This window comes from Podarcis pityusensis, assembly GCF_964106645.2.
Source record: "Podarcis pityusensis genome assembly, chromosome: 1".
Taxonomy (NCBI): domain Eukaryota; kingdom Metazoa; phylum Chordata; class Lepidosauria; order Squamata; family Lacertidae; genus Podarcis; species Podarcis pityusensis.
Genome location: NC_138028.1, coordinates 91680247 through 91694693, shown reverse-complemented (window position 1 = coordinate 91694693; position 14447 = coordinate 91680247). Strand labels below are relative to the sequence as shown.

General features: G+C 40.6%; 1 protein-coding gene across 1 annotated transcript in view; it reads left to right on the top strand.

Moving 5' to 3' along the window:
- The window catches only part of TFCP2L1 (transcription factor CP2 like 1), a 40139-nt gene extending 26083 nt beyond the window's left edge, over nt 1-14056 (top strand). The window contains exons 8-15 of the mRNA XM_081008169.1: nt 1419-1510; nt 3138-3186; nt 3284-3377; nt 4153-4243; nt 4948-5048; nt 6937-7079; nt 9182-9233; nt 10534-14056. Coding sequence (XP_080864295.1) covers nt 1419-1510; nt 3138-3186; nt 3284-3377; nt 4153-4243; nt 4948-5048; nt 6937-7079; nt 9182-9233; nt 10534-10571 — 660 coding nt within the window. The 3' untranslated portion in view covers nt 10572-14056. The remainder of the gene's footprint in view (nt 1-1418; nt 1511-3137; nt 3187-3283; nt 3378-4152; nt 4244-4947; nt 5049-6936; nt 7080-9181; nt 9234-10533) is intronic.
- The last annotated feature ends 391 nt before the right edge of the window (nt 14057-14447 follow it).

Sequence of the window (14447 nt, the reverse complement as noted above, 5' to 3'; positions counted from 1 at the left end):
TAAGCTTTCTCTGAGTCTCCTAGGAAGGTTAAGTACCATTTTGCTTGCTAGACTTCAGTGCATTTTGACATCTTTAAAGTTCACGCCATTGCAACACCAGATTAAATAGTAACTTTAGCCCACCCCTTCTTATTTGTTTTAAAGAGGAGCAGAAACAAATTTGCTTCTCATTCACAAAACCCTTTTTATTTGTATATGTTTTAGTCAGCTGCAATATAATGTGACCTACAGTTCATGAGACCTTTACATAGAAAGTGACCTATTTCTAAGGAGCTGCCAGATTAAGGTGACCTGCTGTTGACAGGAATGGCCTTTAGCACCTTGAAGCAGGAAATCATATGGCCCTTGTTACTAAAGAGTTAAATATTTGCTAATGTTTGTTTGCATTTGCTGAGGAGAGAAATCCTAGGGAATGTCATGGATTGCCTTACTATCATTGTAAACAGAAGACATATTGTGTAGAAGGTTCCTGGGCTCTTAACAGGTTATTTAGACAGACTTAATTCTGATTGTACGCCAACAAAGAAAAAAACACTAGGGAAAACATTTGTTTGTTTGGTTTCATAGCCTTGTGCCATCTTTCCTGTAAGACCCATACTGTGTGCTGATTCCTTTGACATCATTCAACAGTTTGAGCTGTTGAATCACGTGAATCACGACAGATCATATTTGGTGCTATATTTGTACAAAATGCTAGTTCTTTCTGCTGAAGTGCATTGGTTCCATTCATTCATCACTCCACTTTCCATGATGTAACTTTCCCAAGTTACTAACTGTTTTGTACCACCACTTCTGGGCTAACACCAAGTACTATGATTATTTGTACTTGAATGGGTAGAACCTTTTGGAATGCTTTCGAATTTGTGCAAAGCTAGCATATCAGAAAGAAGGGTGTTAGGCTAGTCTCTTGCCACCAACCCAAAGTACCCCTGGCCTTGGTACCACCTTTCCCTGCCCCATCCCTGTCCTGGTTGGCATATTGTTGCCAGGAAGAAAGCACTGGCACGCTGCCCCTCTCCTTGCTCCAATGCAGAGCTGCTGACTTCTAGTAACCCTCTGCTAGAAAAAGAACAAAATAGAAAAAGAAAAAATGTTTGAATCAAGCGTGGTTTTTTTTGGGGGGTGATGATGATAGACTGTCAATAATAATAATAATAATAATAATAATAAATTTTATTTATATCCTGCCCTCCCCAGCCGAAGCCGGGCTCAGGGCGGCTAACAACAATAAAACAGTACAAAAGTACAGCACAAACAACACTCTAAAATCATTCATTATAAAATTAATAAAGATGTACAATTAGTTGTCACTAGTGAAGGTGCAATAAAAAGTAGTTTTGAAAGAGAATTGGACTTGAGTTTCTGACTCTCCTTTGAAGCATGCTCTTAATGTTCCTAATTTGGTTTTGTTTAAACAGTGTTCCCCGTGGCCAGATGTGCCTTATCAAGTGAACAACGCTCCGTCTCCAAGTTACAACAGCTCTCCAAACAGTTTCAGCCTTGGAGATGGGTACGTGATAAATATTTTATCTTTTCAGCTGACAATGGAGCCCCAGTTTCATGTTTTTGTTTCATAAAAAGGAAAAAAAACACACCCCTGTGTGTAAAAGATAAGGAAGTTTTAACTTCCCATTTAGTGTTATGTTGGAGCCTGCAATTCAACCCAAACTTAAATATTATTTGCCGAGATTGCGAGACATACTGCTGTGCTCTTTTACTGCTCCCACTCGCTTGAAAGGTACTTGCATATTTAAATTATTTAAAGCATTTTCATGCCACTCTTCAGCCAAAGCAGGTTCCCAGCATGACTCATGTCAATAAATGTCAATGATGAGACAGTTCTTGCCCTCAGGTTTGCAACCTAAGAGGCACAAAACAAAAGGAAAAGGGGATTGGGAGGGAGGAGAGAAAAAACAAGCTCAGGCCTTAGTTTTAATTACAGAGTTGTTGCAATAACCAGCTACAATGGAAAGATCTTGAAATGAGCAATGTCCTGTCCCATCTCTCCCACTCCTATGGATGGAATAGAAGAGATTCCTTTTTAAACTTATACCTACTGTTGGCAGGTGTAGGGGAGGTGGGTTTCTTAAAAAATAAATAGAATAAATAAATATTTATTTCCTGTTATTTTTCCAAGACGTTCAGGGTGGCATACATGGTTCTCTGCTTCTCCTTCCCCATTTTATCCTTTCGTTAATCCTGGGAGATAGGTTAGGTTGAAAAATTGTGACTGGCTCAAGGACTCCCAAATGTACTCAGTAATTGGATGAAGGTTTGAACTTGCATCTCCCCGATCTTAGTTTGACCATTGCACCTCTCTGGTCTCCTTAATCCTAAATTAGCCAAGAATAAAGAATTCTTTAAGTCTTAAAATAAAACTCCCCTCCCCTCCTAATTTCCTTGAACATATTGGATATCCTTGCTATAGCAGCTACTTTCCAAATCTGTAGAATCCAAGGGATTTGTGTTGCATCACTTTTTTTTAAAAGGGGGGGCAGTCTTTCCAAGTAGAACATAATAGCCTCCTTTTAAAAAACAAAGCAAAACCGAAACACATTTCGACTTCTCTTAGTGGAAACAACAAACAGGAGATCTCTGCATGGGCTGTTACTTTGAACACCTGATTAGGCAACTTGTACTTGGAATGTGTTTCATTCATATACAGTGGTACCTCTGGTTACAAACTCAATTCATTCCGGAGGTCCGTTCTTAACCTGAAACCATTCTTAACCTGAGGTACCACTTTAGCTAATGGGGCCTCCCGCTGTCGCTGCACAGCCACCATGCAATTTCTGTTCGCATCCTGAGGTAAAATTCTTAACCCAAGGTACTACTTCCGGGTTAGCAGAGTCTGTAACCCAAAGTGTTTGTAACCCAAGGTACCACTGTAGTCCACCTGGGAATTCATATTCGTAGTTCTTGTCTTGTATAGCCCTATGAAATTTTTAGGTGAGGTGAAACCAATAACCTTAGAGAACTAGGCTTGAACTTTTGACAATCTAACTAAATTGGATGGAAGATTGAGGAGTGGTGGGAGAGAGGGAGAGAAGTGGGGGTGGGGGGACAACAACCAGCACTGTTGAGGAGAGACGTTAAAAAAAATCCTTTTTTCTTTCCCAATTCTGTACAATTTTTAGCAACAGTTCTCCAACTCACCAGGCGGAGCTCCTGCCTCCCAGCAATGACGTAAGTATTTGAGATCATGTTAATGTGGTGCTTTTCTTTTTTTAGGACACTGGTGAACAGTTCATTTCAAGACCCTCTTATTCTTTTTGCAATGTAGCATCTCCTTCCCTCTGCTTCTATTCAAGATGCTCAGCAGTGGCTTCAGCGAAATAGGTTTAGTCCATTCTGTAGACTCTTTTCAAGTTTCTCAGGTATGTGTGTTAATATGGCCCGTGTGCCTTTATCCTTCCTAATGTTCCTTCAAGGGGGTAACTCTGTACTTTAAGTAATATGGACCATTGGCCTTTCTGTATGGATAGTCCTAATGGGAAATAAATGCACGCTGATTTCACACTGCACCATTCCTGAAGATTATGCTCTTTTGGTGGGAATTCTGCATATTCCCAACACTCAGAAGCAACATTCTGTATCTGGGGCAGGAGAGATGTGATGCGTCTCTCCTTCCCCTGCTCCCCGCAGTAAATAGTACATCCATTTTTTCATGCACAGCATCATTTGTAAAACACAAATTCTGGTGGGCTTTCCTTGGTTTCTTCAGTTTAGGGTTTAAAAGTGCAGAAGTGACCTTCACATACCCTCACCCTTGCCTGAGGACCATGTACTTGGACAGCCATTTTAGTTGGTTCAGGAGATGTCAGTTATACAATGTGAAAGATTCCTTGCTTCTGTGTTTAGTTACACTATGAGCTCAATTTGCACATGCTGCTGGAAGCAGGTTTTTGTGTCTGAGACCAGAAGTAACATGATTTTGCCCATGGCAATGACTACTTCCTTCTGGATCTCTCCTCTCCCCACACATGCAATAGATTTGCACAAAAATATCTTTGTCAAGTGACTGCTTGCAGTATTGGCTTTTTCTAATCAGAACTTGTATTCCTCCAGCACCTGTCTTAACAAGCCTGTGAAATTTGATTCTGTATAGAAGCTTGTTATTGGGGGGAAATGACTTTTGCTTGAAATGTTCAGGTGCCGACTTATTGAAGATGTCCAAAGATGACCTTATTCAGATTTGTGGCCCAGCTGATGGCATTCGACTTTATAACGCCATTAAAGGAAGGTTTGTCACATTTTCTGTTACAGCACAAGTTACTGCGTTTTCGAATTTGTGGGTTTTTTTGTGTGCAGTGGGGAGATCCTTAAAAGCATATGTGTCCCTGTAAACATACATAGTAAGTAATAAAAATTGACTGCATCTTGGGATGGTACACTGATCAGCTGAGAGAGAGTGAGGGGTCACTCAGTAAGCTTTGTGGCTGAACAAAGATTTGAACTCGAGTCTTCCCAGTCAGTCTTGACACTCTAGCCCAGGTGAAGGCAGGCTTCAGGCTTGTGGGGTCCACTTGGTATTTTACTAAACCTCAGGATCTCCCAGCTAGAATCTGATCCAGAAGACATACACTTAACATTTCTGAGCTCAGGAATTTGTTCTGAATACCAGAAATGAACTGAGTTCACTATCATTCCATAGCCGCCTCCACCCCAAGAATACTTTTGAATATTCCCAGCTTTTTTCATTCCAGCAATATCATTTGGTGATGGTAGCAGACTGTTCTATTGCTGAGCAATTGGGAGAAAGGAATCCATGCTGATTTACCAGTAGATTCCAGTCTACCTTCTGCACACCCCTGTTCTAGGCTTTGCATCACAATTGGGTCTCTACACAGTTATCCAATTTCATGTGCAGAGCAGCGTCTTGCCCAGTTGGAAGTGTTGTGTCCTCTTACAATGCCAATACTGAAAAGAATATTGTTTTGCCTGTAGGAACGTAAGGCCCAAGATGACCATTTATGTATGTCAGGAACCTGAGCAAAACCGGTCTCACCTTCATCAAAAACGAGAGAATGGAGATGCTAATCTGTGTAGTAAGTGTCTTGCTCATTTTGGCAAAGCTTGCCAGCCTTTCGTAATAAACTCTACATCCTTTGAAAAACTGGCTGCCCGATAAAATCTATCTCATGGGTAGGCAAACTAAGGCCCAGGGGCCAGATCTGGCCCAATCGCCTTCTAAATCCGGCCCGCGGACGGTCCAGGCATCAGCGTGTTTTTACATGAGTAGAATGTGTGATTTTATTTAAAATGCATCTCTGGGTTATTTGTGGGGCATAGGAATTCGTTCATTTCCCCCCCTCAAAATACAGTCCAGCCCCCCCCCCAAGGTCTGCGGGACAGTGGACCGGTCACCTGCTGAAAAGTTTGTTGACCCCTGATCTATGTAATTGCTATTAGTATGATCAATTTCAAAAGTTCCTCTTTTCCAGAATGAACCCAAAGTTAAATAACCTCTCCACACACCACAAATAGCTAATACGTAGGTATGAACAGACACAGGGTTGCATTTAATGGGAGGAATTCAACACCACACTCTCCTGATCATTCCACCAGTGCAAACATTTTGTCTTTCCAGATGGAATAACCTCCCCCCTTGCCCTGTGCACTGTTCTGGGGGTTAGCCTGACAGCCCCTCAAGCTAATTTTAGTGTGTGAGAGAGTGGCTGTCTTCTCTTCTTAGGGTCACCAGATTATATATAAAAAAATCAGGAGTAATTTTGGCAGATGCATCTTAAAATACAGGATTCTACCCACTGAAATCCTGTCAGCTACAGAATGGTTAAAAGTCACGCTGCTTGCCTCTCTGTGAAAACTCTCTCTCTCTCTTTTTATAATCTGTGATTGTCTTCCAAACAGGGAAACAGTGATGGTGGCCGTTATGAGTGGTTTCCAGCAAATACTGAAGCAGAAAATTTTCCTATGCAAATCAGGGTAATTTGCATCAGGAAATTTCTTGCTGCCCCAGGGAGTGGTCTAGTTTAGCAAATTTGTTTAAGAAACTGAGCTAAAAAAAAGGTATCCCATGTTATAATTTTTTGGCCCAATACACCTTAAATATTTTACTTCAAGTATTTAGAGGGGAGGATTTTAAAGCGCACTTTTAATATGCTTTAAATGTTACAGTACATAGATTTTTTTTTATTGGAGTACTTGTAAAAATTTACAAGACAATCAACAGTGTTTGAATTTAAGAAAAAGCAGAATGACATTCTTGCTAAGGATAATCGCCTTAAAAACCTTAATTAAAACTTTGAAACTGCCAAGTTTGCCTAATATTATTATATCACAACTGGCATTCATGAACTTATGAAGTGGTAATTTTTCCACCCCACAACACTGGACGGTGGTGGTGTCACTACTATTAATGGCACTCACCTTGAGGTTAGAATATGTTCTGTTTGTGGAGCCTGACCCACCAGTTGAAAATGAATGATTTGTTGGGTCAGGATGTTAGTTTAAACCAGCCCCCTCCCCAAAACACTAAACCTGTCTGGCAAGGATAGAAGACTGCTACGCATGTTCTGAACGTTTTAATGATTATCATTTCTAAAAGCAACACTTAGGCTTTTGGTTACATTCCTGGGGCTAATCTAGCTGAGCACATGTTTGCTAAAAAGAAAAATAGAAAAAGTGCACATCTTTAATCACATGCATGTTTTGAATTTTTCATATCTGAACTGCAAAATTAAAAATGCATAGATGTGCAAAAGTAATGACTGGGTGGCGACTTCTTTCTGTCATCATTGTGAACTTAAAAGGTTGCTTCTAAATGCTTTTCTTCTCTTAAGTCTTAATATTCTAGTGTGTGCTAAGACAAAAGCAAATGAGGGCTGTTTTGCAAAAGTTAAATATTTTTCCTTAAATATATGCAAATCCATTGGTGCACGTCTAAATATTTCTCTTTCTCCAATACTGTTGCAGTATACCATGCTATCTTCTTAGAAGAGCTGACAACAGTGGAATTGATGGAGAAAATTGCAAACTTGTACAGTATTTCCCCACAGCAGATAAACCGAATCTATCGGCAAGGACCTACAGGGATCCATGTATTGGTGAGCAATGAGGTAAGAGTTTTAACTGGAATGCATCCCATCTGGTTCTAGCTATTGATGTGTTTAAGACCTGTTCTCTGAACTTAGTGTGACTGACCTTCATAATGCTGTGGATTGTGTGTTTTGCTCTGGAGGCTCTGAGTTCTAAAATGCTAGAACATGTCATATGCAGCGTTAGCAGTGAAGATCACAATATGAAGAACCTGATTATAAAGCTCATTTTGCTCTTCTGTTTATACAATACTTTATGGTAAGGATGGATATGAAGGGAAGTAGTCATCTTATCAAGCATTGTTGACAAAGCTGGTAATGAAATGATGGGAAAGGCATATTCATTGCTTTTCCCTGGACTCTCTTCCACTTCATTTCAGCTCATATAGTGCACAGCCTTGGCCTCAATGTTTGAAATTGACTCTTAGAGGTTGTGCTTGTCTCAAGTGAATAGGCACAATTTCAAGTTGCCAATAGGTAAGATTTCAGCACCATGAACAGTTCCTTCTGCCTTTACAGATTCTATAACATTTTGCTTCTGCTAATCTCCATCTCCAGGTTTGTTCCCTTGCCTAAAAACCACAGAAACTGAAAGGCAATTCGAAATATAGAAGTATCTGGAGAACATAAAAAATTACATTTTAAGCATGCAGTACAACCACATTCCCGATAAAATGATGGTACTGAAACATGCAATCACTTTCACCCCTAGAAAGTAGAAAGAATTACAGAGAACCCAATATTTCCCCTTTCACATTGACATTGCTTTGTCAGTGAGTTAGTTTAATGGTTGCGTTCAAAAGTGGGTGAGCTTCAACAAGCTTGAGCAAAGTTTCTGGTTTGTGTGCTAACCCCCTTATGCATGGCCAGGTGAAGGACTTCTGCCAAATTTAGTTTCATTTTTAAAGAATCTCTGCTATGAAGCTGGCTTATTAAGCTTGCTATAATCTCATTCAAAAAATCTGCAGCATTGCTTAACTTCGACTTAGTGGGGTGGGGGAGAAGGGCACATGGAATCTTGGATAACAAAATGTTAAAGCTGAAATATATGTACAGCATGGAAAATACTATGCAAAAACAATAAAACCTTTTGAGCCCTCATCCAAGTTTCTTGCAAGCAACAAGATGTCATGCAAATGGGAGCAAGAATCCCACTTACTTGCTTCCAACCATTCCCACGAATGTCTCATTCTGTCCTATGCTGCATATTTTCCATGGCAAATATTCCCAGCCTTTTCTAATTAAGCTGTGGGCTGCATGCTCTAGAATCACTTAAGAAGCTTCGTTGCATATGACCCCTGGAGAACACAGTTAAAGCAGAGAGCAAGGCTTCCAGTGCAACTGTGGATGAAGCCTGCAATTTTTATTCTGAAAGTCCCCCTACCGTTTCACTCTGATGAATCTGAAACCTTCAGTGTTTGAATAGTCATGAAGTGTTTTAAGGCAGCCTCTGGGAAGAAGAATTGCCTCAACCAGCTAGGGTGCAAGGAGACCCTTCATTACATGCTTGAGTTACTGATTAACAACAACAATTGCCTTATTTTTGTGTTCTGGTGGCAGGGCAGCAAGAGTGATGCAAACAGCAGTCACCAATTGGATGTTCTTCATGCATCATTAGATATGGTGTATGGGTGCAGCACTGGACTTAATTTTGGTGGATATTTTTCTGTGTGAAGGTGACTGGGGAGTAAAAGCACTGTTGTGTAGAGGAAAGCAGAGCCTATGAAGACGGAAGTCAATGACTATCACCTATGATAACACCTAGCACAACTTAAGTCACACATACAGAAGACCCATTGAAATCAATGGGCATGACTAATGGAGTTGGTTAGGTGAATCTTGACCTCCATTTTTTGGGGTGGTGTGCTTTATAGCTCATCACATCTCTACCATTTGATTATCTACCATTTTTGCATGTGTGCTGCTGCAAAAATTCCTCTAGGAAGCACCTCATGGTTGCACATCCTTTTTGAATAGCCCTACTGGCCTCTGTACACTGACAGTTCCTTTGTTTTCAGACTAATAGCACCCTGTTGATTAGGAAATGTATATTTCCTTTCTGAAGAAAATATGTGTGTGTGTCAATAAATTCCAGATTTCTTCCATTTGTCTTTTTTATCCAGATGGTACAAAACTTTCAAGATGAATCTTGTTTTGTCATCACGACGTTAAAAGGTACCATATTTTTTGCACCATAGGGCGCACCGGACCATAGGGCGCACCTAGTTTTTAGACGGGGAAATCAATAAAAAAAGTCTCCCCCCCCCCCCCCGTGCCCCAAAGAGCAACGTACAGGCTGCGCACAACCTCTCCCTGCCGGAGAGGATCCCGCTCGCTGCTTTGGCTTCCTCTTTAGCCCCGCGCAATCTCTCCCTGCCGGGAGAGGCTGCATGCAGCTAAAGAAGACATAGCCCTGTGCAGCCTCTCCCTGCCAGAGGGGTTGCGCGCGGCTATGGAACAAGCCAAGGCAGCCAGCGGGATGGATCGCGCTGGCTGCTTTGGCTTCCTCTCTAGCCCCACGCAACCTCTCCCTCCCGGGAGAAGCTGCACGGGGCTAAAGAAGCCATAGCCCCATGCAGCCTCTCCCTGCCCAAGGGGTTGCGCGCGGCTATGGCACAAGCCTGCATTCGCTCCATAGCACACACATTTCCCCTCAATTTTTGGAGGGGAAAAACTGCGTCCAATAGAGCGAAAAATACGGTATATACACATATTTCCTGCCACAATAGTAGGATTTGCCTTCACCAAAATAAGGGAGTGGGAAGTCACTTAAGGGGATCCAAAAATTCTCAGACGTAGAATGACAAATGCACAAACAGCCAAACAGGATAGTCAGATACTATGAAAACAGAAAAAGGGGTGGTGTCACCCTTTCCTTCAGGGGCCTCAAACTTGAGACGTGAAAGTTCCCAAAAGCAAAGAAGCGAAGTATGCACTGTTCTGCCAGTGCATTTATACCACACCAACCCCCCTGCTGCCTTGTCTCTCTCACTCCCCCTCCTGGTAAGGTACACCTACCTACCTGCCAGGAAGTTAGCATAGTGGCTCTATCTATTTAGTTGTTCAACATTTGCTAATTCTTTTCCATATATGAAGCTCCTCATGTAAACTATCATTTCCATGCATTGGGGTGTCCTTTGCTTCTGCCCATATATTTATATATTTCTCTTAGCTAGTGTTCTGTCACCTTTCCTTCCACACTATACCAAACTTATTTTCTTTTGTAATGTGACTAAAACTACTTGGATTTTCTAACAATCCACATCCCATAATGTAGTACTAAGATTACAGTACATAAATTATTTCTTGAAATGGATGTCCACAGCCTCTTGGTTTGTCACACAATTTGCATCTGTAGAAAGTGCAGACTAGTAGGATCTTCAGTCAGGTATGTGTATGTGTGTGTGTATTTCAAAGTTTGAAGTTAAAGCACTGATTAAAGGTTTCTCCCCTCTTTTCTCTCTCTCTCCTGCAGCTGAAAGTAATGATGGCTACCATATCATTCTGAAATAACCCTCTTCTATGTATTTTGGGACTTACAACATTATGATGCCTCACTGCAACCCAGACTGAAAAGATGGAAAACTCATTTGTATAAAATGTGCTGAATGCCCTAGCAGAAAAATTAAAGTGTGTAAATTTCAGAGTGTTGGGGACTAGATGTGGTCTTCATCTGATTATTGTTTTGAATTGCCTTTCCTTTTTAGAACTACCTGTATGCATTTTTGTTCATTGTTCAAAACCATGTGCCTTATTAAAACAAAAACAACTTAATATGAAAAGCACTTCTCTCAAACCTCCAGGGACTAGCATTATAAAGGCTGATCATCCTGGTTACAAATATAGCTAAATGTATATACTTTACTACTTTTCCTTCTCTTCCTAGGTAATATAGATAACCAGACAGCTATGGATTCTTTCTTCTTAAAGCAAATTTGCAATCATCATCTAAATTCCTAAGGAGGGTAGTTACTTTCCTGCATGCTTTTTTTTTGTTGCATCTGACAACAGACCAAGCAGAAGCGCTATTTCCAACCCCCCTTTAATTATTCTATATAACTCTTACTTGCTCATTTTAATTAGGTGGCTTTGTTTTAGGACTTCAAATTGAAAAAAGGACAAACCAGGGCAAATTTTGCCCTCAGCTGAATTGTGCCCCTCATTTGTGGCTATGATATTTCCCCCCAGTAAAACTCAACAGCTACCACTGAGATCTACTGGAGAAATGAAAAGGGTTGACTGGAGAAATGGGCAGGTTTTGCTGCACATCCAGTTTGCAGTTGCCCCATGGAACTCCGTGAGAGATTTAACTTTGGAAGAAAGCACACTAGCGCTCTCTCTCTCTCTCTCTCTGTGTGTGTGTGGGGGGGGGGGAGAGAAGTTATATATGAGGGGAGAGGTTAGCAAATACTTATCCTCCAGGGCATGGAGCAAGCACTGACCCTCATCCAGTAATGTGTTCACAAACTGGTCTCCTTTCTGCTATAAAAGTAAACTGGTTCCATTCACTTGTATGACAGAAGGTTATAGGTTTGGTCAAAGATCTCTCACGTGCCTTGGACTTTGCCTATGGCTGTGAGCAACATTTCTTCCTCCTTTTCTGAACACTCTTGTTTCAGGCTCCTTGCTTCAAAAGCTCTCAAGGCAATGTTGTCGCTAAGGGAAAGAGGAAAGATGGAAACTTTGCATTCCTCTCCTCATGTCTACCCTTCCCTGGCAGTTGTATGTGCATATCATATGCCTGCTTCACCAACAATTGTATGTTAAGCTTCTTAAGTTTATAAGGTCTGTGCTATTTCCACTTGCATCTATGGATTTGAATATTCTCTATTTGTTTTTAAGAAACAGTTGCACCCCATTCTGGTTTTTTTCTTTTTCTCTTTACACCCCATCCTGCTACCACTTCTTCCTTTTGAGTACGGATTATAGAAGCTTGTATATAGATAGCTATGAATAAAGACACTCATGGTCCTAACTTTAAATATTTAAAAGCAAGAGTCCCATAATTTTGGAGGCTGTTTTAACATGGCTCTGAAGTTGTCAGTAAAACTAAGGAATCTTGCAAATTTTCATAATACTTAAGAAGTTAAATGGAAGTACCAATACAGTAATCATAAAGAAGTATAGGAAGCAAAATATTCAGAAAGAAATGTCTCATAGTCTTAACTGGGGAGGTGTTTGCTCTGTTGATTTCTCAGTTGTGCTCCAATCCAGAAATTGGGTAGAAATGCTTTCTCTTACCCAAATTACCCCCTAAGTGATTCTAATGTATTAATGTATTTTCAGGTATTAATGTCACAGGACATACTGTCATAAAGGCAGACAGCTACTTCTGTGGCAGAATAAGTCTAATTACTTTGCTGATATGAGTGCCTTCTTGTGATGCTCTTTTCTAAAATGTGTGTTTTTGTTTTTGTTCCCCTATCGTCTAATTTGGCAACTGAGGCTGCAATCCTGTACCCGCTTAACTGGAAGTAAAGTCTCATTGAACTCAATGGGCCTAAGCTGCTGAGTAGACAGGAGTGTGCAGATTGTGCTGTAAGCGATCTTATGAAAATCTTTGTGTATAAGTAACACTTTCCTCTACTAATATTGTAAAGAATGTTAAGCTGGATGGACACACGCACAGTGTTATGCGGTCAGTCTATCATTGAGCTGGACACCTGCACCCTGATCCATTGAGTGCAGTGGGTGTGCAGAAGCAGGCTTCTGTGCAGTGATTCCCTGCTGCATCAGGAACCATGCATACAGAAGAGTAATGCACATGTAACTCCCTTGTTTGGTTAAGGGCACTGCCTGCAGTGCTGGTCACTGAAGTAGGATGGTGCATTCAATGGCCAACAGATGGCCAATGCCCAGATGGGTTGGAAAGACTTTATATGGCTGCCTCCTCTAACATTTGACAGGCATCTGATGGGTGAGCGCACATGGCTCATTCCTCATGTGCAACAGTGCATGGGGCTCCTTCGATAAAGGAGAACTTGCCTTTATCTGACTCGTAGAGTGAAGGGAAACCTAAAAAAATATTTTTACACTCCCTGAATGGCTCTAATGGGCACAGCTATCATAGAATAATGTAAATCATGGTTCAAAATTACATTTAGCACATTTGTAATTTGTTGTGTTTCACAGAAGTATAAACACTGTACTTTTGGTAAAGGAAATCCTGACTTCTTTAACATAATAATTAATAATAATAATCACAGCTTTTTATAGCAGATGGGTAGATAACTATAGAAATAGACTGGACAAAGCTTGATATCTTTTAAGTTAACAAGTGCTGAGCTGTTGCTGAGCTGTCTGTGTTAATAACATTTTCCCTGGCTTATTTGTACCTCTGAAACACTGAACTAGAAGGAAGATGACATTTATTAGGTGGAGTTAGCATTAACGTGCCGATTACCTCTACACACACATAGGAAAACATTGTTTGCCAATATTCCATTTCACTGTTGCTGTAGTCTGGGATAAGGTGTGTGAACCTCATTTTGGGACTGGAGTTTTCAGCATGCACAAGGAAGTTGACTAACTTTAATACTTTTTAATAGGCTTGTCTCAGGAAAAGCTTTAAATTAGTACCTCCCCACCCCCCTTGTCAAATGTATATTTGTGTGTTTTGCACTCGACTTTGTTATCTTCTGGAGGGGGGAAAGTTCTTAAATCACTCTCTTAAAAATTAAATTTCTTTTGTCTGATTGGGGATAGGTATTTCTGTCTTTCAAAGGGTTATGGGAGTTCAGTTTTCTTCACCTGTAATGCAGCAACCATTTAAATGGGTGTGATTTAAATGAAGGGGGGAGGAAGGGAGGTCAAGCATAAAGAGTTGTGAGTATACTGCCAGATTCTCTCTTGGTTTTTATATATAGATTTTTTTAAAAAAAACAAAACGAAACCTGCATATTTTGCACTGGCCATTCTACTGTTGTACAGAAGAAAAGACACATCTGTATTTAGACTCTGTGCTCCAGTAAAAATGCAAATAAACTTTGTAAGAAATACCTTGCACTTTTTAAGTAGATGGATCGTGTATTTTCACCATATAACATTTTGGGTTTACTCTTGCGACTTCAGAACCAACATCAACATCAGGGCCTGCTCCAGTTGGACTGTCCACTAAACACATACATGCATCTCCAGGACCACATTTATATTTCATATACTATTATTTGTTTTAGTAGTTTGAAACTGTAGACCCCCTAATGCTAACCCTAATGTAGCTCTAGCAATACATCCCATTCATTGCAAGGTTTTCTACCCACATACCATCCTCGCAGCCATGAGCTATGCAAAGGATTTGTCAGAAATGGGCCTCTTTCAGGAGAAGAGAGTTTAAAAGGTGTTACAAGTAGGCTGGTTAAATGCTACACCTCTGCTGCTCAGGTTTCCTTT